Source organism: Meleagris gallopavo, chromosome 6 (genome assembly GCF_000146605.3).
Source record: "Meleagris gallopavo isolate NT-WF06-2002-E0010 breed Aviagen turkey brand Nicholas breeding stock chromosome 6, Turkey_5.1, whole genome shotgun sequence".
In the NCBI taxonomy this organism is placed as follows: domain Eukaryota; kingdom Metazoa; phylum Chordata; class Aves; order Galliformes; family Phasianidae; genus Meleagris; species Meleagris gallopavo.
In genome coordinates, this window is record NC_015016.2 from 34,458,903 (window position 1) to 34,485,100 (window position 26,198).

Sequence of the window (26,198 nt, forward strand, 5' to 3'; positions counted from 1 at the left end):
AAAAAAAAGGGAAAAACAGTTGCTTCAAAAAGATTCTTTTTATCATTTTTATTATAAAGCAGGGTTTACAAGGAACTTTTATCATACTATTTCAATTAAATTTCACTGCTCTGAATAATAAGTGTGAATAGAAACAGAAATTTAATTATTTGTTTTGCCATATTTTCAATGTTGGAATCTGCTGGTACTCAGTAGCCACTGAGAGCTCTCCAAGTACTCTCTCAACCCAGTAATATTAAAAGGCATTTTTTCATCATCCTTTTTGTGACGTATTATCCTTTTCACGTGCAGAGTTATGAAAGTTGAGTAAAAGCCATTTGCAGTGCTGGGAAGTGTCTGTGAATGTCCAGCTGCTGCAGTCAGTAGAGCAAAGAAGGCTCTGACACCTTTGCATAGCAACCTGGCAAGCAGTTGCTTGGTGCTCAGTTGTCACTTTCGTCTGGATGTTGGGGATAGGGCTCTTTGCAGTCTTTTAATCTGGTGATATTTATTCTCAATGAGCCTTACATTTTCAAGTTTTCATGAATTTTCCAGGCTGGAGCCTTAATCCTTATCCTTAAAAAGAACAGACACATTAGAAAGCGTTTGTGCAAGTTTTATTGCTGCTATTATTCCTGTTTTTAGGTCAGCTGCCATTACCTGCCTTTTCAGTATTACTGCCACCTTTTTTCTTCAATGAAAACCAATTCACTTTTATTTGTGGTGATACAGAGTCATTTATTTTTCTGAAGAACTAAGGTTTTGGTCCTCTTGATCTGGGAAAACGTGACAGCAATGGGGTTGGTCTGGCATTGTGGCTTGCCTTCATGGTTAAGTGTTCTGCCATGTTTATGCTGCAGGTTTTTTGTTTTTATCCAGTGTTTTTTTTTATTACAAGAATATGTTGTTATATGAGGTAGCTCTTTATAATCCCTCGAACCTGCCTTTCACTGTGTTTCCTTGTTTTGCTTTAACTATGTCATTATCCTCTATGTATCATTTGTGAGTTCCAGCTGTGTGCATAACACTGTGTGGAACATAAACTTCTCGGAGAAGGCTGTAGTCTAAGAAACCATTCTAGCTTTCCTTATTTTTCTTGTAATGGGTCAGGCAGTAAGACCCAGTGAAATATTTAGAGGGAAAAGAAGATTGAAACCAGCAGTTTCTAAGACCTGTGAGAGCCAAAAGGCAAATGTTAATGTGTTCTCTGAGGCTTCCAAGGACCTGCTGGTCCTTCTACTTACGCTTAATTTGCAGAGGTTCCTTGAGCATGTGTTCAGGAAATGTATGTGGCGTTAATGGAATTGGAGTTTCTAAAGGCAAGTTTCATCATTGACTAAATCCTTAAACAGAGTTTGGGCCACTGAATACATTACAGCAGTACTGATTTGAGGGGCTTCTCTCCTGCAGGCTCAAGTGAAAAGTACAGCATTCTTAGCATATTTTTGCTAAGGCATTTTTGCACAGATTTCTTGAATCTTCCTGTACATACATCCATTCTTTATTTATTTATTTTTATTGCCTTCCTCTTTCCCTTCAGTTAGATGTTCTGTCCCTTTGGATTAAAACTATTGAGCAAGAATGCATTTCTGATGGAGTAGGCTTGCTTCCGTTGAACACCTACTCACATGACATCAAAGAATACATGAACTGAGAAGAAATATCTCTTTGCTGGATTTAACTATGTACATATCATTTCACATGGCTGCCCATTACTGCATTCCTTCTACCTCTGTGACAAAGTACGGCTTGTTACCTTAATTATGCCAGCTCTCCTCAAACACTTAAGTTGCCTTTCTCTTCACTTCTGAATGAAGCTTCTTGTCTTTAAGCATTTTCACAGTTTAGCCTTATCTTAACTCACTCCTCCAGCTTCTCATTACAGTGTCAAGCATCACTTTTCCTTTGCCAGTGTATTTAACATCAGCTAGTTTCTCAGGCTATGATCTCTTCTTCTCCAACCTTGGGAAAATCCTTATGGTAATGCCTATGTATAAACGTATACACACTGTTTAAAAATCTCTACAGAAGCATTGCAAAGTCATCGAAGTTATAAGCCACAATTTTCCCTCTCTAGAGTAGTGCCCTTCCTGTGTCTCAATCTTAGTTACTCCCTTCCTCTTACAAACTTCCTCAGCCCTAACATATCTGAGGTTATACGAGTAAAATAAAAAACATACAAAGAAACAATAAAACAACCAGAGGAGTGCCACTAAACTGTCTCCAACTCTAGCATATTTATTCGCTTCCATGTTCTGTCTCTGCCTTCAACTTTTCATCTGTTTTGTGTCTCTAGATTGTAAACATGCTGTGTAAGAATTGTCGCTTATCTGTGTTTGTACAGTGCCAGACTCAATGGGGTCCTGGTCCCAGCTGGGACCTTTGGGCACCACCACAGTATAAATGTCTGCTCCTGATAATAATAATCTGCCCACATCATGTAGATGGCTGAATTGTCTGAGAAATACAAACAAGGATCTTTACTAGGTTGGCAATGATCCATTAATTTTAGGTGCCAGTTTTCTCTTGAACATGATTTGGCTCTCTGGAAAAAAAAAAAAACTAACTGGTGACATAAGGCTCCTATTTCTTGGAAAGCTTGGCTCTCTGATGATTCTGTGATTAAACTGTTGTTAAACGTGGGATATGGCAGGTCAGGTGAGGTCCCTGGAACTATGCAAGATATTCCAAGTACTTGTCTAAAGGTTTGTTCTTGCTTTCCTTTGTTTTTGTTTTTGCTTTCCTTCTCTGAATGACGAATACACTGAAATTAGAGCCATCGTATTTTCTGGGGGAGAGTACATCTCAAATAATGGACCACAAATGAGGAAAGCCACAGCTGGATTGATAAACTTAAGTAATGGCAGTGAATCAAATAGCACCAGAACCTGCAGATGAGCCAGTTCCTCTAGTCAGTACACTTCTCTTGTGTTAAAACATCCCCTCCACCTCTTTGCCTTCTGGCTAATTTTTCAAATATAGAAGACCATGTTCAGTTAGCTACTCTGCCCTCAATAGCTGCTGTGGAAGTGGTCTGCAGCTGGTCTGTAGAACCACGTGCTTTAGTGAACTTACTGTTTACCAATGAAAAATTTTATGGTAATGGTAGCTAGTGGTCCGTGAGACATTCAGAGTCTTACCATTGCCAACAGTGCTCATTCTCAGCTTGAGTGCTTCATCCCAAACGCAGCCCAGACCACATGCACATAGTGATATACCTTGAATGGACCTAGGATGCTGGTGTACAGTGATTGTTCATCATTGCATTGATCATATTAAGCCATTGCTGCCTTAATATCCCATGTTTCTCTGTTGCTTCCATTTTTCTCCCCCATTTTATTGTTGATCTTTAAGTATCTTGGGGCAGAACCTCACTTTGGCTTTTACATCAAGACTTCCAGGCACTGTTGTAATAATTATGTATGTATATACATATGTATATGTACATATGTATATATAAAAAAAATTAAAGTCTGGGCAAGTCTGTGTTGTGTAATGAGTGTGGTGCAGAAATCCCTGTGCCAGTGCTGTCTCAACGTGGCAAATTGCCACAGCACAGTCAGCCATTTTATGGGCTCTTCTGTATGAGCAGACTGGGTCTGGAGGCCATCGAAAATCAAGAGAGGAGTTCATTTGCTCAAATGCACTTCCAAATACGTATGGCTTTTTTTTCCAATTCTGGAACAAGCTGGGTGGTGGTGTAGCTATTCTTGCTGACCCTGCATAAATGCTACATGCAGGAGAGTGAGGAGTGGGAGAAGGGGCGTGGTAAGACCATGAGTGCTCTGTCTGAATAGAAAACATATGGCAGTGATGCTTTAAATAGCATTCGCCCTCTGCACACTGGCCTGAATGATCTGTGTCAGTACTGACCTAATCTCATGAGAGCCCAGCACCAAATTGTCATCTGCAGAAATTATTCTTGATGAGTACTAGTTAAAGGAAGCCTGATCTTTTAATAGACAAATATAGTGTTAAGTCATCAGACGATCTAGAATACTGGGTCAGAGAGGAGTTGCGTCATAGGAGACAGAATATTTGGTATTAATCAAGAAGGCCCATAGCAAAGCATATAATATGAATATTTGGTTACTTTAGTGGATTTATCTTTAATTGTTGGATAGAGTCATATGATGGAACACGATCGAGTCACCATAGCTTAGCAGGGTACCGCCCATCTGCTTAAATGTTAGCAGAGATGAGTCACGGTGTTAGCACAACTGTGCAGAGGGAGGAGAGCCAACATGGTCAGTTAGAGCAGCAACATGTGGTATTCTACTAAGCCACCGTACAGATATCCATCCAGGCCCAAAGAGATGGCATACAAGTCCTGACTGAGATCCCATTGTGTCCAACAGCAGGATCCTGTGGGAACAAGATGAAAATTTTTAAAAGTTGGGAAAAACCCCACAGATGGCCAGTTTTTCAGTGAGGTTGAGTGCTTGCCAGTTCTCTATCTTATCCGTCCTTTATCTGTGGGCTGTTTGCCCAACGACCCAATTTATTTATCTGCATGGGTGCCAAGGAATTAAAACCCTTCAGTCAGCAGTATTGATGGACAGGCTGCAGGCCGCATGATGCACCTCCTCAGCATTTGTGAAGAGGGAAGCAGTCAACCTGTCCAACATTAAGTAACAGTTATAAACTCTTGCTGACACTCTTTGCTGCAGGTTAGAGAGCAACAACAAAAGAGACTGTGTTGTCCTTGGAAGAGGAAGAAATGTCTTAGAACTAGACAAATTGAGTTTCTCAGCCTGTGAATATGTAGGTTCTCTGCCATAAACGTTCCCTGAGCTCACAGTGCGATATGAGTGCATATTAATCAATGACCTGTGCTCAGTGTGGAAGCAACAGAAGTATCTGTGAGCAGTGCCAACGTCAGGCTGCCCCAGTGGAGATCTGAGCCTGGTGTGCATTATGTAGCGCTTTTACTGGTGGCAGGAGTGGTGCAGACTTTTCGTCAAGGAGGTCAACTTTGAAGTACAGGGTTTTTCTGACTGTTCTGCAGCTCTTTGCAAAAACACTCTTGGGAGCAGATCTGTAGTTTAGCAAGAAGAAATACCTGAAGTACAGGATTTTTTTTTTTTTTCTCTAGCTGAGTGTAAAGCATATGCAGACCCCCAAAGCAAAGCAGCTTTAAAGGTGAAACTAGGGACAGAGAAGAAGCTTCCTTGCCATTTTAATAAATACTAATAATTCCCTTTTGCCCGAGTCCCATATTCCCAAACTCATTAAAGCAATTTTGGAAATGTTTTTGGCTCTGTAGCATATTTAAGAAAGACTCAAACTGTGCAGTCCCTTGAGAATCATGTGTGCAAATTACATAGGTCAGGCAAAGCTAAGTTTCTGTCAAACAGCCTAACACCTAAGGTTATTACGAAACCAGTGAGTTGTACAAAAGATCTGTACGTGGAACAGTCTCTGAATGACTAAATGAGGAGGGGGCTGTTGTCATGGCATTTACTTTACTTCAGTCACACGAAAACTCAAGTGATATTTTTATGATGTTTTCCTCCTGTTATCCAGCGCAGTTGCGTGTAGGCTGTGTCTCAGCTAATGGACCCGTGTGGCAGTAAACAGCACTATCCCTTCTATTCCTTGTCTGCCATCCTTGGGAGGAAGCCCAAAGCTTGTTCCCAGCAGGGGTTATAGCAAATCTGATATCTTTCTTACATTCAAACATTTTCCTCCTTTCCCTCTTTCCCTATCCTGTCACTGAATCTACTTTTCTGACCCTGTCCTAATTATTTGTTGCCCCCTTTACTCAAATGAGTGCTGGTTCAGAGAGCAGCTGCATTTTAGTTGGAGAGTAGGATAGGTTGGGGACTGTGTTCTGTATCTTCTGAGCTTTTTCCTGAACAGTATCCATTCCACCTACACTACCTCCACAACACCCCCGGCTCCGTGATGTGGTGACAGGCCATAGTATTCCTTCACCCATAAGGTGATCTGCGTTTGATGACAGTACTTCTTGCACACACACCCTCACGGGTTTATATCACATATTTGGGAGACACTGTCTTGAGTTTCTTCGGAGTATGAAGATGTAATGCACATCATGTTCCTCCAGTAGATAACCAGGGAGAGCTTCTTGTCTGTATGTAAGCTACTTTTGTTACTATTGTGGTGGGTTTTTTTCTTTTCTTCTGAATAAGTACTGTATGTGTCTGGAAGGATTTTTTAAACATCCTTGAAAACACAGGCTTCTTCTCTTCATGGAGGAACAAGACAAAAGGATGGGTTCATGATTTGCAGCTGCCAAGGAGAGGGCAGCTGAGGACAGAGGGGTAGGACACAGGGGTGTCTGGTGCAAGGGAATGGGCAGGACAAGGACTTGGAGGTGGCACTGTTGGGATTGAAATGCTTCTGGAGGAGAGCGAACTTTAAGAGAGGAGGGTTGAAGAACTGAAAATCCAGGGATGGGAAATGCTGGGGAGCTTTGGGCAAGTGAGGTTTGGAGGTTTGAACTCCGGGCAGGAGAAGATGAGGCCTGCAGGTCAGAGGAAGGTGATATTTCCTTGAGACAGGCACCACTGTTTTGGGAGGCTGGATATGGTTTCTTCCGTTTGGGATGTCTGAATGCCATTGCTTACAGCTTTGGCCTCTTTGCTTGTCACTAGATAAATGGCAGGACAGCTAATGTCAGAAGAGAGATGTATCCATTCATGGTTTCCAGTGTTGCTTACAATTGAAAGTGCAAGAAGTCCCATGGCTGAGTGTGGTGTAGTTCAGTTAAGTTGGAGAAGGGAGCTTCCCCTTTGCAGCTCTGAGACTGAGTCCACTTTCCTGACCAGCCCAACCTGAGTTTGAGGCTTTTCTGGCTAGATGTAGTTTTGTCTCTGAGGCAAAAGATGCTTTTGCCAAAGGTGAAAAGCAACCCTGATATTCAGAGATTCCAAACATCTTCAGACTCTTCCCTTGCTCCCCCCTGCAGAGGCTCTTCAAACTGCCTAGTTTTGTCCTCTTCTCTCTACCTTAAGAGCTATCTCTTGTCTAATGAACAGTGTAAGCAGTGTATTACAATGCAGAGTGTTCTACTCTGTGCAACTTTAACATGTTTAAATAATAATCCCAGCTTTCTTTAATCCATTAATAGGTCTACGTGTACTTTTTCCCTCTGCTGTACTTAAAAAATATATTTCTAAATCTGTTAAATTCCTTCTGCCAAAATATCTCACTCTGATTTTTTATGTTCTTTACTTTTTGCCTTTACAAGGTAGTTAATCTGAATGAAATTTTACTGATTAATTTTACTAATTTTCTTTCTTCCCTATTCTCTCAGCCCCCATTTCTGCATTCTGGTGGCATTCTAACTGGACCTCACTTGGGAGCTTGGTAGAATTTTACAAGAGAGAATGTCAAGAGCTGAGATGACATACTCATTTTGGAATATTTTATTTACAAGTGATAAAGCTTCAAAATTAATGTGTGTGCTAAATTTTCTGTCATGGTCTGCAAGATGATCATCCAAATATTTTCATTACTGGGGGCAGAATTTACAGGAACATACTGATGTAGCTCACAAGGAAATTATCATGTTTTATCAGTAGAAATTTTGTACTGACCATTGTGAGATGCAGAGGTGCAAAGGCTCAGGCCTGCTGTTAGGATTATATTCATGCTCTCTCAGATGAGCTATACCACTTCTTTAACCAATATATAGTAAGGGGAGTGTGAGTCATCTGTTTCTTGAAAACCTTCTGTTCTACTGATTTGTGCAGGAGAAGAAAATGCTGGACTGGCTTATCTGTGCCTGCTTGTCTAGAATGGTCTTTTCCCATCAGTGGCTGACAGTGTAAGGCTTGTTTAGGTCTTTGTAGCCCATTACAGTTTTCTTTCCTTTTCTCCTAGGCCTGTCCCAGGTTCTCTGTCTTCACTATTGCATCTACACAACCGACAAAGACAGCCTATGCCAGCCTCTATGCCTGGCACCCTGCCCAACCCTACCATGCCCGGATCTTCTGCTGTACTCATGCCTGTAAGTTTTGGGGGTTTTTTATTATTACTATTAGTGGTTATGGCACTGTTTATTTTCATTTTGTTTCAGCCTATGAAGAGGTGAAAGTGTTGGATTGTCAAAAAAAAATAAATAAATCAGAGCGTAACGAGCTAAAGAAGCAGCAGAAGCTGGACCATTTTCTCTGCTTCATCTTGCACAAGAGCATTTCTTATGCAGTTAGTGGAATGTTAATTAGTGTGAGAGCGATTAGAAACAGTTTACATGATACTACAGTTTCTGGTTCTCACACTTGGTCATGTTTGTGAGATCACTATGTCTGTGCTGGAACAAAAAGATTTTACTAAAGTCAGACAAAACTGGAAAAGTTGTGTGCATGAGTTATGCTAACAAACTCAGAAGTAATCCTCCTTTTCAAGAGTGGTAACCTGCCCTCAATTTTAACAGCCCTTTCAGTATAAGACATTTGGGCAGATAAGGGATGGAAATGAGTAAAGAAGGCCTGGGGAAAAGAGGAGTTTGTGTGAGAAGTTTCTGCTTCATCACACGATGTTCAGTTTAGAGGGCAACTTGAGAGTGAGCAGATATGAGTGAGAGGCAAGTGCAGCTTGTTCTGGAACTGCTGGGGCAAGGGGGACATTCTGGGGGTAAGAAGATTCAGGTCGGCTGCTATGTGAGCAGTAGTTAATAAGTTGTAAATTAGTAACTTACCAATAACATTCTTCTGGAGCATCGACCAGGAAGTTCAACCCAAAAATGTAAGAAATGCCACTGTGGACAGTTCTGAATTTTAGGGGTTTTTTGGACATAACTGCTGATGAACTTGAAATGGAGCAAACATCCCAATTTAGGGTAAGCTCAGGACATTGGGCTACTTTTGGGGGGCTCTTTGAGCTGCTGTGCTTGCACAGAAGCAGGTGAGAACCTCTCCTACTGCCCACAGCCTTCCAAAGGGAATTTGGACAAGATCCCTGTGGGGACTGCTTCTATCCTGCAGACAGTGTTATGACCTGCTGTAGAGCCAGTGGGAATCAGGTAGTGGGGTTTATCCCACAGGCGACCAGAACCCATCTGTGCTGAGGTTGCAGAGAATGGGAGTCACTACCTGCACAAAAAGTAGCTCCCCTATCTGGAATAGCTCAGGAAGCTCCACAAACTGCTTTCCGCCATGAGCTGATGATTTAAAGATTGGGCTGAGTTGAGGCAGGATGATGCAGCACCTGCCTGAAAGCACCACCGTAACACTACTTGTCACCTTGACCCTTCTGATCAGTTAGATCAGTTCTGTAACAGCAGTATTTTGAGAGATAGCACTATAGGAAATTATTTTATCCAGACCTTACTGCCATTAGGTTTCAATTGAAAACTGTGTCCCTCACTCATATGGTGAATTTAACTTGCAGAAAGTGCTCTGCATAGCCAGGAGTCCTGCTTTGTTTTTTTGCTGCATCAGCAATACATGAAGGCTTCCCGTACAAGGCATATGGAAAAGTCCTCTCAGCTGGTCAATCTGAGTGGAGGAAAATGAGCCAATTCATTTTCCATATACTCAAGATTGTAGATTTTTATTTATGTTTTTAACAGGCTAAGTTGCGCTGCACTGACAGGAGAAGCCACAGCTTTATACAGTGATGCTTTTAAAACCACTTAACTCCAAGTGTTGTTATACTGAAAGGAAGAAAATCATTACAAAAAAGCACAAGCCCGAGGTGTCTGCTACATTTGTTTAGTAAAGAATCCTTTTCCTTATAATTGGCTATGAGTTGTCAGGGCCGACTCTGATGAAACACACGCCTGAGTGCATACACACATGCAATTCACGACACAGATTGTTATTTTTCCAGTCTTGACTTGAAGAAATAAAACTGAGTCCATTTAAGTAGAAACCAGGCATAAATTCTTGCAAATGTCTGTAGACACTTTGAAACCTTTCTTTTTTTCTTTTTCTTTTAAAAGATGGAGCGACAAATGTCAATGAACTCCAACATCATGGGAATGCAGGGGCCAAACCTCAACAACCCTTGTGCTTCACCTCAAGTCCCCCCAATGCATTCAGAAGCCAAAATGGTAAAATGGAAAATTTTTTGAAATTATTTTGTTTTCTTATACTCCTCCTGCACACTGGCTACCCAGACAGTGGGGGATGTAGCCAGACACTGCTTACTTCATTCTTAGTCATACGTTACACTCTTTTTAATACGCTGCAGTAAATTGCCTTTGTGTCAGTTTAGTCTATGAACTTTCAAGATGTTACCAGTCCTAGCTGAACTCTTAGCGAGACAACTGAATTAAAGAGCGGGCTCTCTGATCCAAACTGTGTTAAATGGGATTTTTGGTGCAGATTAGTGGAATTTAAGCGAATGATCTGGCTGGTTCTCTGGTGGTGTCTGTACTCCAAGACTTAGCTTGAAGAAAATTCCCAGTCAGTGGTGATGTAAAAGGTGTCTGATGTGGAGAGTAGAATGTATGTAGTCCTTGTTTTTTTCCAGATTAGCACATAGTGTGTCAATGCAATACTAGAGTTAGAAAAACAGAGCAAATGACATATGTAAAAAAACCCACAGTATTCTCTTTTGCTTAATTGCAACAAAGGTCTTCCCATCAGAAAGAATGACCAGAATTCAGACTAAAGTAACTTACTGATTGGATCTAAATGTCACAGTGTTTTTCAAATTGCATATATTGAGGTCAAGGCTTCCCAGATGTATGCAGTGATATAGGATTAAGTAGGTAAACTAAGCTACAAGTAGGAAGTTTTCTTCAGTTTTATATGCACTTTCATTGAGGAATTTGGCACTGATAACCTAGGACTTAGTGTTGAAACGCATAGGCTTTTCTAGTTTCGGAGCTGCAATTTACTGGCTAGTAGAAATATGAGGACAGAGGTTTTCAGTTTAACTCTGTAGAGTTTTTATCCTCTCAAGATATCTCATTGTAGTGGAAAATAAGAGTGATTTCACTGAACTTCTTTCAGTGGCGTTATGCCAAGGTAAAATTGTCATAAGTGAGAGAATGAAATCAAGCTGACAAAGATTAAGCAACCACATGTTTTTATATATTTCTACTTTGAATGTTTGGTACAGCTTTTAATGTTGTCATCTATCCCGAGGCAAAGAAAAATATCTTCTTGTCTCTAGGCATGGTGCATGCATGAGACTCTTGGTTAAGAGCAGCAAAATATACAATCTCTGTTTTCTTAGATCAGATAGGTCACGCCTTCACCTCGCTGTTGGTCTGGTTTAGGCTGTTAACCCAACCTCTGTTAACACCCCGTCTAAAACCGCACTCCATAAACATGCAGCCAGTTGGCCAGCAGAGCAGCAATGGCCAAAAACTCTGGCTGTCCTGGCCAAGGAAAACCTGTGGTCAAGAGTTCTCTCTGCGCTGTACCACACAGTGACGGTGACATGCCAAATGGCAACAGCATCTGCAGCAGAGCTTGTTAAAAACTTTTTGGAATAGGCAAGTGTTTTTTCAACTCGAGCAAAGCTGAGCCAAGCTAAATACTCCTTGGCTGAATAAATCCCAAACTGGCATCTGTTTTGGGACTAAAGTTTCTGTAGTTTACTCCCCCATCCTCACACCCCCTGCCTTTTCTTTACTGGAAATGTGCGGCTACTTAAGAACAAGATTAAATTATTGGTGTGTATAGTGAAAATTCTGCACTTTAATGTTTGAAACTGTACATTAATGCAAATTACTTTTTAATCTGAATAAACAGGTTTTGTCCCTAAACCTAACGTATAATTGTATGGCTCTTTCAGATAGAAATTGCCATCAGTTCCAAAACACTGTGTAGTGAGCACAGAGCACATTCACTTCCAGTGGGTTTTCTACCGCTTTTCCAGGGATGGAAAAAATCCACACACATTAACTCTTTAAAGTAAGAGGCATAATTCAGAGCTCCAGGATCATTCTTCTTCTCTAGTGTGGTTTTGTTGTTGTTGTTGTTTTTTGCTGTTGTTGTTTGTTTGTTTGTTTTTGTTTGTTTGATTGATTGGTTGATTTTTTTAGTAGTCTATATTTTATTTTTACACTTTGTTTTTATGTGAGCACACCTACAATGTGAAAAGCTTCTTCATTTATCCAGTGCTTTGAACAATATGAATCTATCAGCAATATCCTGTACGAGCTGAAGGTGGAAAAATATAAAAAATTTAAAGTGAAATTATTTCTTATATGTGTACTCATGAATTACAAGTCTTAATCATCAGTATTACAGGCATCTTTGCTCTTATTATTAAGTATTTCACTTTCACTCAAAGAATGAGAGCTTGCACATTCGTTGTTTGTTTTTTTTTTTTTTATTTTATTTTTTTTTTATTTAAGTGGAAAGTGAGAGTTCTTAGTGCCTTACTGGATTGCATTGTGCATTAGGAAGGAATTTTAAATTTCATTAGGTTCTGCTAGTGCCATTACTGATGGTGAATCCAGTGCTGCATATGTTCTATTTGGCTGGCCACACATGGATCAGACTATGTATGTGCTGAGCACTGAACGAAGCCATCTACGCTGCTCACACCTAGTGCCTGTAGTAACTGGAGAACGCTAGGGGAGTGTGAGCCTGATTTATCAGTCATCCAAATCTGTGGCAGAAGGATCAGCATTTTCTTTGTGCTTACATGAAGGAATGCAGGACGGGCTCCTCTGGGTGGGAGACCCAGATGTGATACCAAATCCTTATGTCTCACGCATGTGAACATGTGTACCTGAGCCATGCAAGCTCTATTTAGTACGAAGAAGTAATGCTACTTGGTGACTTGTGTAATTTAATTTGCTTCTTTAAAATAAGAATGAACAAATAATGTAATTATGGATACCGTATGATGCCAGGTTTTCCAGAAGCAGCAGATAGATAGCAAAGTCTTTACTCCCTTGATTGGTCTATGAACAGATTGTAGAAGGACATGGAAGTAAGCCTGTTAGAGACATACATATATGGAAAGATACACACATATATAGTGTGTTGCATTAATTTTATGTTTCTATAATAAGCAATTTATTGATTGATTGTATTACCTGGCATTTATAGAAAGTCATAGGGCTGCCACCAAAGAAGCTCATTTACTGTTCTCATGTTTATTCTGGAGAATGTTACTTTAGGTATTAAAATATTGTAGGTGACATTCCAGAACTGATTTAATTTATCATAACAATCTCAGTTCCTCCCACAGTGTGACTCTCAATTAAGTTATCACCTAATGCTTTAAAACTGTCCTGGTAAATGAGTGAGTGAACATTTAAGTCAGTACTACTTCTTAGTTTCACAGTGGAGAGGATAAGACCTTTATGCTGCCCACCAAGGACAACCATTGATTTTGCGTTAAGATATATTGCATTGGAAAGGAGAGGAAACATATAGCTATAAGTGTACATGGTAAAAATATGCAGAATAGTACATGTAGGATATTAACATGTGGTTCAGTAGGCTGAGGATATTAGGAACTCAGAGTTGTTGGCTGTGCATTACCTTTAATATATTGCTTATATACACTTTGGTTTGCAGTTTCAGAGTATCCAAGGTTTTATAACTGGGAAGTGCAATAGCATGTGGGTTACCTGACTGAAAGATAAACAGCGTACATGAGACCACTGGAAAGCAATGTGAGCACAGTTCTTTTCAGTGGAGCCGATACCTCTCTATCTAACATTGCAAGGCATGGGTCTTTAGCTATAGAGATTTATGAACTCTGAAAGGAAACATAAGAGGCAGGCTGGCAATGAAAATAATCTGACTTTATAATACAGTTTTTGGTTTGACCTGTTCACTATTTCATTTTCGCCCTCCCTCTGCCCCTGGCCAGATACATAGTTTTATAAAATTTGAATAAAATGTAATATGTATACTTTGGCTGTGCCTGCCTTCCTAACAGAATCCATGCAGTTCTTTTGAAGAAAAGTTCTTTTCATATCAGAAGTTACATAGACTGGTGTTTTTACCTTGTACACATTTCTAGTTTGAGCAGTAACGATAAGGAAATTAAGTTGAAAGTGTCGATCAGTTGTAAGAGGAAAAACATAGAAAGAAAAGAAAAATAATGAACCAGTAATGAGCATGCTCATAATTAGATTGGTAACATATTCATCTTAATTGAACCTTCTAATTTGCCTAAGAATGTTGAGAAACTCTAGGGGAAGAGAAGGAGGCAAAAGGTAGAAGAAACAACAGTTAGACATTTGTCATCAGAGCTACATTTTATTCAATTTAAGGTGAGTTAAGTGTCCAGGTCCCAGGTAGTGGCTGTGAAAATCCCAGTCCGTGTGTGGATCAGCTGCCCATCCCTTGGAAAGGCAGACCTGGACCAGGTGCCTTTGATAGTTTAGAAATAACTTCTGTTTCTATGCTTGTGAGCTGGGGTGGTGCAAAGGGAGAACACATCAGGCTATGCTCTTATCCCTGTCTCTGATGATGCTCAGCTGAGCCATTTCTGCTGGTGTACAGGGAAACAAGAACTCTGTTTCAGTTCCAGTGACATCTTGGGACAGCTCATGAGACTATTTGGGAAGGAAATTTTGGCTGGTTTCAAACAGTGGGGCCAGGTCTATGAGGTTTTGATGCTGATTTCAGGCTGGAGGCTGGTGCAGAGATCAAGGGCCACTGAGGTTCTAGGTTCAGCTGTTGATATTTCAACTGGAAGTACTGGCTGGAAGTATTTTGTTATCTCTAATAAATGGTTTGAAGTCTGTGTTTTCATATCAAGCTGAGTGGGAAAGGAATTGCTTAAACTGAACAAAACACACTGTTTTGGGGCTAGTTTTCCTAGCATGGGTTCTGAACCACTTAGCAGAAGGAAAAATGTCAGTTCTTCGTAGAGCTCTCAGCAGCAATTTCTCATGTTAATCTCAACAAAGCAATAAAAACTGTATGAGGGAAGAAATGCAAAAGAAAGTCTTCCAGTTAAAAAAAAAAAAAAAAAGTTGTCAGAATTTCCTGTCAGTAACTGAGAAATGTTTTCAGGAAAGAAGAGATAGTTAAACTGTTGACAAAACTCACTGTTCTGAAACTGTATCTCTTATTACATTGGCACTTATGTTTGTAAGTCGCCAAAGCCAAGCTTTCAGCGTGCTCCTGATCTACACTTCAAATCCTCCCTGGGCAGTAGCTTTGCCTGCAGACAGTATGCCTTGCTGTGGATTAAGGTATTAACGTTATGGGTGAAGCTATTCATATTTTGTTTTGTTTACTGAAACAGGACCTCGTAGCCGTCATGCCTAAATGCTGGATTATGAACTAGACTCAGTAGAAAGTAATTCTTCTTAAGCTGTCAGTGGCTCAGTAAGTGAAATAGAGAAGAGAGCTGATTCAATTGCTCATAGCTGCTGTGGATACGTGTTGAATATTTGATCTCGCTTCCACTGAGCGCAAATGAATCGCGCAAGTTGTAACAATTCCTTGCATTTTTCTTTCTTTGTGTCACTGTATCCTGCGGTGATCTTATCGGTGCTATTTCCCTAGAAGAACTTAGATTTTTATTATTTTGTTTGCCTTTATTCAGCTGGGTGTTTGAATGATCTCTCTCCCCCACCCAGACGCCTTCACCAACTGTCCACCCTTTCTCCTTCGTCCTGTTCCTCCACCACCCTCTCTTTCCTCCTAGGATTTACCATCTTCGTACATTTGTTTCTCTTTTCTCCCTTTCCCTCCGGTGTCCACCCTGATTTTGTAACCATAGCAATAATTGAAATACAATCCTAATGTTTGCTTGCCGTAGCTATCGGCTACCCCACACATGAACTGCTGGGTCTGGTTCTTGTGTGTTTGTTGTAAGGTTTTGAAACTTAAGTCAGATGCATCTATATACGTGAGGGTGACTTGTTTGGTGCTGAGCTGTCCCTTCCAAGAAGATTTTGTTTGTGTAAACTTGAATGTAAGTGGGAGCTGGTACAAATTAAAGCAAATCCTTATGATACTGAGACCAGAGAAAAAGGAAATTATAAAAATAAAAACAGGATTGTGTTACAGGGAAGTTCTGCTTCACAAAGATAGATTTTAGTCTTTTGCTTGGAATTTGTACAGCTTTCACTCTCCACGCTTTATTCAAGAGCCACAAATAATGGAAGTTGTTTTGCACTTTGAGCTGCCATGCCTTCAGTCTCGTGTTTGCTGGGGATGTGCATGTGCACCTCATTACAAGCAATGGGCTGTAGGGTGAGAGGCTGCTGTTAGCGCCTTTACCAACAGGGACACAAGAGCTGGAAGCAAAATCTCATAGCAGTAAATCTCTTCTTCATGGACAGGCGAAAAAGGCAATTTCAAAAAACTGTGCAGTAGCTAATGAAGGAGTTTGTTAATTATGATAGCATTCCTGAGAGAGAAATAATTGTAGTCTGTTGAAGAACTGAAAGAGAAAAGTGAATTGACTTGCTTGAGGCCATGCAATCTGTCAGTGGAAGAATGGAAACAAATACAGAAGAATTTCTGTCTGCTGCTTCCAGAAAATGCAGACTGTGTCTGAATTTATGTACATAAAATTAGTGTAAGTTAATATTCACTATTAATCCTTCCGTATTAATATGGTTATTGAAATACAGAGGACTTAGAGGAGGTGCACACTCATATTTAGGACTAAAATCCACATAGCTACGATGGTTTATGTTTGAATCTAATGCCTCTGAAATTTCCTGAACTTTGCTGATGAGATTCTGGCTCAGAATGACAAAAATTAACTGATCTTCTGAGACTTCTGTCATCCGAGATGATGGAAGCCTTGTGAGATCAGCTTCCCTGGCACTGTGGCTTTCACTGAAGTCTCGGGAGAGCATTTACTTTCGCATAATGTCAACCATATCCAAACCAGGACTAGCGGATACCCCTGTAGAGCTCGTTCGAAGATCACAGGCATATTTGAAATGCTGCTACAAGCTGTGTTCAGCCTGAGGAAATGCTCGCAGCATTTGTTGTTTCTTCTGTCAAATGTGGCCAGTGACACTTTTCAGCGGCGGGAGGATTATATACTGTCTTCCAGATGTTCATTAGTAAAACTTTTCTGATTTACATCTGGAGAGTTATCAAGGAGGTAATTTAAAAAGTGGAGCAGACCGGGTCTCCCACCCTGGAAACACTTAGGCTGCAAACTTTGCTCTGCTTGTGGCTTTTGCTAGCAAATTTCTGGCCAGTAACATTTATCTGAGATTTTAGAGCTTGAAAAGCCATGAATAATCTTCCCAAATGTGCTCTGTAGCCAGACCGTATGGGAGTGTAGTGTGGCTGGTCATGTTCTCTCTGAGGTCTGTATTCCGCTTATACTACAAGTCCTGCATAGCTCACCTATGGGACCGGATTATCTTTACTCCAGATATTTTGCTTATGTGCTGAGAACTGTTTGCAATTTCTCTGGCAGTATGGCTACCCCCACATTACTCTGCTTCAGATAATTTACTCTATTTATGTGACTTACATGACAAAGAAGACAGAAAGCAAAGTAGTTAATATAAGTGGAATAATTTCTGATGAATACTGCAGAGGCATGGGAACATGGACTTTGACCAGCCAAAGGTGAACTTCAAAGATTTGATTAAACGGCTATCAGTCTTTTAGGAGTAGACCTCAGTTTATGCAAAACCTCCTTCCCTTAGTCATGGGTGCGCTATTTTTTCTCCTATTTAACACACTGAGGACACATTGATGCCTACTAATTACTGTATTGAAAAACATCCCCAAAATCTTATTTTGATACGGTATCAAATTATTCATTTAGTAGCAGTATGACTATAGAAGCACTTTAATTCAGGGTTGTTACTTCCATTATCTTGCATTTTCATTTATGAAATCTTGGCTTTAAATAATGTTCTTACCAAAAAAAAAAAAAAAGCCACCTCTACTAACTAACCACTATTTCTCAGTCAAGCAGAAATCATTAAAAACAAAATAATTGCCTTTACCCTACAGCTCAACTTCCTTTCTACTCTCTTCTCCTCTGCAGTTTGATATTCCAGAAGAAGTGTTCAGAAAGGAAACAAGCTCCATAAGCAGTTTAAAATAGAATTTCACATTCCTCTAGTTTTAAAAATCAGAGGCAATAATTCAGTAATTTTGGGATAGTTGAAGAATACTTCTAAAATTTGGTCCTCATTCTCAATGGCTGTAAACCTGTGTAAATTCATTGACTTCAAACAAACTCATTTTTCCATCAGTTGGAGATCCAGTTTACATTTCTCAATCTTAGAATCTTTCTTTAGGTGGGTTCTGGACCTTCCAGAGTTTGATACTGCCAGATAAGCGTTTCTTTTGGTTTTAAGGTTATTCTTTTGTTTTGGATATAGTATATATTTGACTCTTGTTTTTAGCACACTTGAATTTCCATGCTTCCAGCATCTTATGGGAACTTCCATAATCTTCCAGCTTTGCTTCCTTCAAGAATTTATTACATAATGTTTAAAGATAAATTACTTTAGTCTCCCAAACAATATCAGATTATTTTGTAATTGATTCATCATACCAAGCAGTCTCTGGGTGGCTTGACTCTCCTCTGTCAGTCAGTGACAAGTATTGATACCTGTCCCCAGTGACTCATAATGAAAGATTGCCAGATATTTCTTTGAAGCTGATGGATGATTCATGATATTATATTTAGGCCACATTATTTTGGAATGCTTAAATTAGGCTAAAAGCCACCTCTGAGGGTACATGTGCAAACATAGACTACATTTTTATTTTCCCATCTGGAAATACCTGTGAAGTCCAGCACTGTTTTCAAGTCGCAAGAAATATTGTTATATTTTTATTATGATATTTCAGTTCACACTCATGCTAATATGAAAAGTTTAGTAATGGCATATCCTCAATGCTGCCCTCAAATGCCAAGGTTACACATGAAGTCCAATGGGATCTTGCAAATGTTTCAACTTTTATTAAAGCCCAAAGCCCAAAATAGACTTTACTAGACCTGTACAAATTATTTTAAATTATGTAAATATTTTTAATATGTCTGGCTTCTGACAGAACACTACTATGCACCAAAGTATGACATTTGCCTTACTGTGCCAACTTTCACTTTTTTCTTCTTCCCAAAATACCTAGCATCATTACTGGGTTTGACTAGAGTCTGCTTTATGTGCTGCTGGTAGTTCAGGAGAAATATATGCTAAGTGAATGGACTGTGTTCCATGACTGTTAACAGAGGCTCTTTAGGATAAGCTTAAGCATGAACTTCAGTTTGGCTGCCAACACCGCAGCCAGAAGACACCCAAGATAAGGTGGGGGGTGAAATCTTGATCTGTTTCTGATCTGATGGACATGTACAGCTGCTCTGAAGGCTGGTGCTGGTGTTCAGGCTGTGTGTGTGTGTCGGAGAAAGCCATTTATTTGTGTGGGGGTTTTTTTGTGTGGCAGATACTGCTCTAACTTCATTGCTAAAGTGAATATTCTTCTGGGATTCCTCTTAAATTAAATAAATCCCACCAAAGCATTAATATCTGGATGTGTATGAAATCTGGCCTGCCTGGGAACTCAATTTAAACAAGAAGCAGTAGGAGGAGGATCATTAGTGCTAACAATCTGAGGAGCTGTCAAATGTCAGCAGGTGTGCCTGTTTGTGCACACATGCATGTGTGTAACTTTATTCTCTGTGTTTTTTTCCTTCTTTATTCCATGCACTTCTACTGGACAGGTATAATTTTATCTATGCCTATGTGACTAACTTTGCTTATCTCTTTCTTTGTGCATGTCCTTATCTTTCATTAAAAAAACCTTTTTCAATCAACAATAAATAACTGAAAATTCACATGTATTACCCAGAAATAATTTAAAAACACTTACTAGGGATGACTACCATCTGCACAAACAATGCAAAATGTGTTCTGCCACATCAGTTTGCACAGAGTTGTCAGTCTCCTAAATGATGTTAGTGGTGGATTTAGTTTGATTGGAAACTTGATCAGAAACTTGGTCAAGTGATGTTTGAATTAGCCGAATAAAAAATCCCAGAGGTAATCTAGGGTTTATGCTAGAATTTGTATATAGCTACATTGCTGTCTGAGAATTGAAATAGGAATGAATTTCTCTTGGTGAATTTGTGGTTACTGGGATTGTCCAAGGAAACCCAAATCCTTCATTTCAGAAAACAAGGTAGCTTGATCCAATTTTAAAGGCTTTAGAAAGTAAATACTTCAATTTCTACTACACTTAAAATTCAAGATGTTATGCTAGACATCATAAAACTGGTAAATATGAGGCTAGCTCAGTAATGCCCACAAAAATCCCAGTAAAGAAGCTTTGACTTGCAGTACTCGCCTTGCATGTACTCTTCTCTCAGGCCAACCCCAGGGCTTTTGACCATCCAAAACTGGGCAGTAACCAGCTGGATGAATTCACTGCTCCTTACTCTACTAGTCCACTTTTTGGATTGTCCCTTCTACACAGAAAACAACGGACACCAGAAATACATATTTCACTGGTGTGAGTGAGAGTTTTAGGGTCTCAAGCAAAAGTGAAACTCTCTTGAGCTTGATGCGTAACAGTAAGCAGCCAGAATGGCGTCCTGGATATCTTTAACCATGAGTGGTGTAGGTTGTGCTGACCTGAGATGTCTTGCTTTCAGAAACACACTGTGCCAGCCGTAACAGGAGGGGAGAAATCGTGATGCTCACACGGCTGAGAAGTGGCATTTGCCTGAACTGATACTATCTTTGTTTCTTGGTGGAATATTTTCATCAAATGTAGTGAGCTGGTACCAACAGTGTTGCATCCAGGCTCAGTAAACCCAAAGCCAGTGCTGAGCAGCTCTGGTCCAGAGCGGGGAGAGAGCATCCTTAAGACTCTCTGCTCTTCATTTACACACCTAGCAGATACCGTCAGCATGGTATCAGTGAATGCTGTACCTTCCCACTCAATCTCACGTGCCATGTGATCTCCCATAATAAATTATGCACTTAAAGGAGCAATAACAATAGCTGAGATTCTTGCAACGAGGAGAATCACATTACCAGAAGTACCGAAAAGGCTGATTAAAATTAAATTGTAGCAGACAGCAGTTGTGTTACAAAGGAAAGCTCTATTACAGCCAACTCACTTTCTTTGCTAACCTCTGACTTATTTATTTCTCCTGCATGCTGCAGTCTGCATGCTTTTTCTGGTTGTAATGAGCATTAATTGATTAGCTGGATCTATGAAGAGCTTGAGCACTCATAAGTACCATCCCAGTGGGTACACAACTGAATAGTTTATGAGGTAATTAGTATTTTAATGCCTTTTCTAATGAGCCTTTTCAGTAATGAAATCTCATGAGAACATTATTAGTTCATATATATTTCTTCAGACACAACAGAAGGTAAGCTAATGCTATTAAGAGATTTTAAAGCTAGTTTATAAAATGTTTTTTAGTAACTTATTTTTGAATACATGCCTTAGTTCATTTTGCTTTATTAAAAAAAAAAAGCCATCTTAATTTTTCCTGTTGTTCTGTCTTTTGCACTCCTCAATCCTGACAGAATTCTTACAGTATACTGCAATTTCAAATAATTGGGATAATTTCTCGGGCTGCTACCCGATCTCCTGCACTCAGCTGTAAGTAAATAATACCGTACTGTCTGAGCATGTTGTTTCAGATGTGTTCTCATCCTGGAAAAAAAAAACAACTCTGTGCCTGGCTGCACAGTGCCTAGGATTTATGACTGTGTCAAGCTTGAGAGAATGACCAACCTCTACAAAGATTTTCAATGTCAAGTTGAGCCTGGAAAGCAGCACTGAGCTTGCAGTCCTACAGGCAATCTTACTTAACCTCCTTCTTCATATTCATTGGATGGACTTTACCCACACTTTGGAGAACAAGTGCTTTGCATTGCATTTTCTTTCTCTGGTATTTGATATAGCAGGAAGAGCTGGAAAGAGTTTTTTTGGTGTGTGAATGGCTTATTTTGTAGTTGGTCCTGGAGACTTAATTTTTACTTTCTGGAGATGAGAAGGCATCAACAGCTTTTCATGTTCTCATGTATTAGGGCTTACTTCATCCATGTGGGAAGTGCAGTCTTGTCCTGAGTGGGGCTGTTGCAGCAATTTAATAGCAATGCTGTGAAACAGCCTAGGCCAAAGGATGAAGCATGTATATTTTGGAAACCTGTTTCACAAATTAGTTTTACATAGTTTAAACGATATACGCCTTAAAATATTTTGGAAAATTAATTTGGAGGTACAGATGTACAAATCCTATTTAACTCTAGGAACTGTAGTAGTAAAGCTCAAAGAAATTCCCTTGTATGGATCTTATTATATAATGTAATATGTAATGGGCCTAATTCACCCTTTGGGTGTCTTTAATGGTGTCAGCACAGTTTTGCAAGGGATGGATTTGGCCAGGGGACACCAACACTATAAAACCTTACTGTCTTCCACTGGTATTTCTCCAAAGCTTTACTGAGACGTGTCACTGTGATATATTAACTCCTTGTACTTTTTGATGACTCTGACTTAGTAGTATGAATATTGTTTTGTCAAATGAATACATACTGACAGACTTTCAGTTAGGGTAGTTGTTGTAAGAGCCCCTCCTTTTCCAACGTATAGAAATGCTGTCATTTGACTACATATATTTGATCTTTTAATACCACGAAGAATTAGCAACACGTAGGAAATGAAGAACGCCCAAGGCTGACCACTGCTTTCCACATCTCTTGCCATCTCCACACCCTTTTGCAATGTGAGCCTGGAGGGCCCGACAGCTCAGGAGAGGCCCAGAACTCCTCTGTCAGCCCGAGGCAGCACCCATAGTGCATGGTGCTCACCCACATGACATGGTGGAGCCCTCTTGCTCATGCACAGTCAGCTGTGCTCTTGGGATGGAAGCTAAGCAGCCTCATCTATTTCTTCTGCTGAGATGTGGTGGCCTGTTGCATCCAGCGAATATGCAAAATAGATAAGTTTTGACTGCATTACTCTCAGGGGTCAGCCAGCCACTTGTGCTGCTCTGGGACCCTTGGCGGGGTCAGCTGATCAAGGTCCGGGTCTCTACATCACCAAGAGAAGAAAGTTTGAGGGAGAAAGTGCACATCAGGTTACCAGCCCATGAGCAGGAGAAATGTATCCGCAGAGAAATATTTTGGTTTCCATTCTGGAAACTTCATAGAGGGTGTTTCTGCTGTGTATTCAGAAGCTTCCTTAGGGGAGAAATGACCTGTAAGTTGTCTGAGCATAACAAACTCTGAGCTGTTTTTCCTCTGATGGCCTTTGAACTTTGCTAAAGCCATCTTCAAGCATTAATGGAGCACAGTCAGGGTTAAACTGGGGGAGATGTAAACCAATTGTCAGATCTTGCTTTTGATTTTGTTAATACTTTTTAAAAATTGAACTAGGCTGGAATTGTTTTGCTTGCTTTTTCAGAGACTGTGCTTTTGTTTGGTCCTTTCTGAGTCATCACCTGTCTTTGCCAAGACTTTACTGCATCTAGGAAAAGATATACTAGTGATGCACCATGGAATGCACAAAGCTTTTGTGTCAACTGCACTGACCTTATGATCCTTCCAGCTTCATTTTTTCCCCGTATCTGCTCCTGAGCAGGTCCACGTCCATCTCTGTTCTGAGTGTGGAAGCACCAAGCCTTGGCACTTTATTGGCATAAAAGCTCAGCACACTACTTCAGATACATTTAGATTCATCCTTTTACCTTTCATTAAGGTACATAATAATATGTAGTATGTATAAATATATGTATAATCTCTTCAGTGATTGCCATAAGAATAAGGGAGGGAGAAGTACACACTGAAGAAATGTCTTGTCTCTATGAGGAATACGTGAAAGAGCAAAAGATGCTAAGAGAAAAGAAAGTTTGGCACTTTCTATTTCCTTCTCCTCTTTGTGTGTGCCATGAGGTCATGATTAATGGCTTTTGTGATGTTCAGAGGGCAGGAATCAAGTCTGTGTCCAATTCAGGAAGACCTCTGAATTGGCTGGACCCAGGGGAACCCGCAGCTCAGGTCTGGAAGGACCCGTGATGTCATTTTGTGTGGCCAGGGGGAACACAGCTATTGCTTTTTTAGGCTTTATTCTTGGATAGTATTAAGGTGTGTGGGGATATTTTTGTCCTCCTAGACACATTTGAAAGATTAATTCTGCTCTGAGCAATGGAAAGATTCCCCTTTCCTTGAGGGAGGCTCTTTAGACCTGGGGGAGTCTCCATTTCCTGTTGAGGGTGTGAATGCAGAAGTACCACCAGAAAGACTCCAGACTTTGCTGATGCACTTCTAGTGATGAAAACTGAGTTCAAAGAAATGGAAAACTGTAACTTTACTTGAAATTAAACTACTATGAGATAGAGAAATTTGCACAGCAGAGAAATAGGATATTTTGACATTTATTCATGGCTTTCACGGGGTATCTTGGGCTGTATAAACTCACTGCTATTGTGTTAGTGAAATCCTAGATTCCCTGAAGCCATAACTGTGACTGGGATTTAACTTCTTTTGCTTTGAAGAAAGAAGAGAAAAAGTAAATTTATTACACAACCAATGTAGCTCCCATCAGTTCCACACATAAAGGAATTACGAAGAAACAGAGTAAATGGTCAACAAAAGCATAATTTCTTTCCAAATGATGTGCAGTTTAAGAATATGTTTTTCTATATAGAAGGGGAGGTGAATGCCTTCTTTTTCTTCAGTCCTTTTGTTTCAGTAAAAGAAGATGCTATTGAAGACATGCTGGATAGTCTGTCTGGTGTCACTAAAGAGCTGTGCAAGAGATACACTATCTCTTTTTTGCTTTTAAGCTAAATGAATACATTTAAAATTCATGGATAGTTTAAGCAGTGTCTTCTCAGTGTATCTTATTTTCGAGCATGCCACTAAGCTTTAACTCAGAATAATTGTATGCTGTGTTTATAGTTCAGACTAGATAACATTTAGTTATATTTACCTATTGTGCTTGGCTAATAGATGACAGACTGAAAATAAAACACAGGGAACCCAGACAATAAACATCCCAATTCACAGTCAGACTATAAGTCTTAGTGCTTCCTTACAGTGTGATTTCAGCATCTAATTAAGCAGATGCTCAAGTAGTTTGGGGGCCCAAGTTTTAAATAGTATGTTAAATTACTGTGCCCTATCAGAATGAGTTCCAGGGCCAAAATGTAAATTTATAGTAAGGAGCAAATATTTGAGATGAAAAATATGACATAAATTAAACCACCTTAAAAAATAAAAACAGGAATGAAGTGTTACCAAGCTGAAAATGCAGGAAATGGCTATACATCTTACCTTGGGGTAGCCTATTTCGGAGAAGGTAGAACAAAGAGTATGCGTGAATTTCATCATCAGTGCTGAATTGTTTTATGGAATTATGTTACTGTTTTGCATTCAGGCATTATCCTTATTACTAAGCTGGAATGTATCCTCTCTTATCCTTATCAGAAATGTTCAAGTCAAGTGTTTGTCCCAGTGCATTTTCAGGCATGAGGAATAGCTTGTGGCATATAATTTAAATTAGATGAATATGCTAACTGATGTGTAAATGATATAAAAATCAGAAATGTTTTACACATTACGTTTCATTAGAAATATCACCGCCTTAATTTGCTAACTTTTTTACTCCTGAGCAAAGAAAAAGATTTCTGGATTTGTAAATGGAGCTGAAACCACTGGTTTCGCAGTATGAGGGCCACCCCGAGCACAATATTCACATTAATCTTTCTCCTTACACAGCCCGCTGGAGCTGCCTGCCAGAGCTAATGAGTGGATTCTGACTCCACCGTGTTAGGCTGCTACAAAATACAAAGGCTGGTCACAAATTAAAGTTTGTCTGATGGCTTTAGATATAAGCATTAGAAAAACATTTGCGGAACAGCAATAATTAGTTGGCTATCGAGGCAAGTTTTACTTACAAGATTTCTAGGGAGCATTGAGGCAAACGTGGCATTCTGTGGGAAAAAAGCCTGTTGCCTGTCTACTAATTAAGAAAAAGCAAAAAAGATGCTTTAGTAGCACGACTTCTAAAGGTAAGACCAAAACACAGCATTACTACAAAACCCAAATAACCTCAGTCTTTAATGCAAGCACTGTAGTGCTTCGGGAATACCATTTTTCCTTAAACAAGTAACAAGAAAGATCTCAGCAAAGAGATGTTCCTGGCTTGGATCATGCCTGCACAGATACAGAACTTAAACAAGTGGATTCTATTTTAGCTTAAACCTTAACAGTTAAATGAGAAGAAGACTCACAACTGGCGCAGAGGAGCTCAGCAAATCACCAGGCAGCCTCAGCGGCTGAGACGCTTTCGTTCTTTAGCAATGAACTCATACCTTGTGCTTTTGTATTCTCGGGGAGAAGAATCCGTAGT

At 39.9% G+C, this 26,198-nt stretch overlaps 1 protein-coding gene across 1 annotated transcript in view; it reads left to right on the forward strand.

Annotated features, from left to right (window-relative positions):
- The first annotated feature begins 2,625 nt into the window (after window positions 1-2,625).
- CREB5 (cAMP responsive element binding protein 5) overlaps window positions 2,626-26,198 on the forward strand; it is a 71,066-nt gene continuing 47,493 nt past the window's right edge. Inside the window, exons 1-3 of the mRNA XM_019616784.2 lie at window positions 2,626-2,637; window positions 7,790-7,957; window positions 9,893-10,003. Of these exons, the coding sequence (XP_019472329.1) occupies window positions 2,626-2,637; window positions 7,790-7,957; window positions 9,893-10,003 (291 nt within the window). The remainder of the gene's footprint in view (window positions 2,638-7,789; window positions 7,958-9,892; window positions 10,004-26,198) is intronic.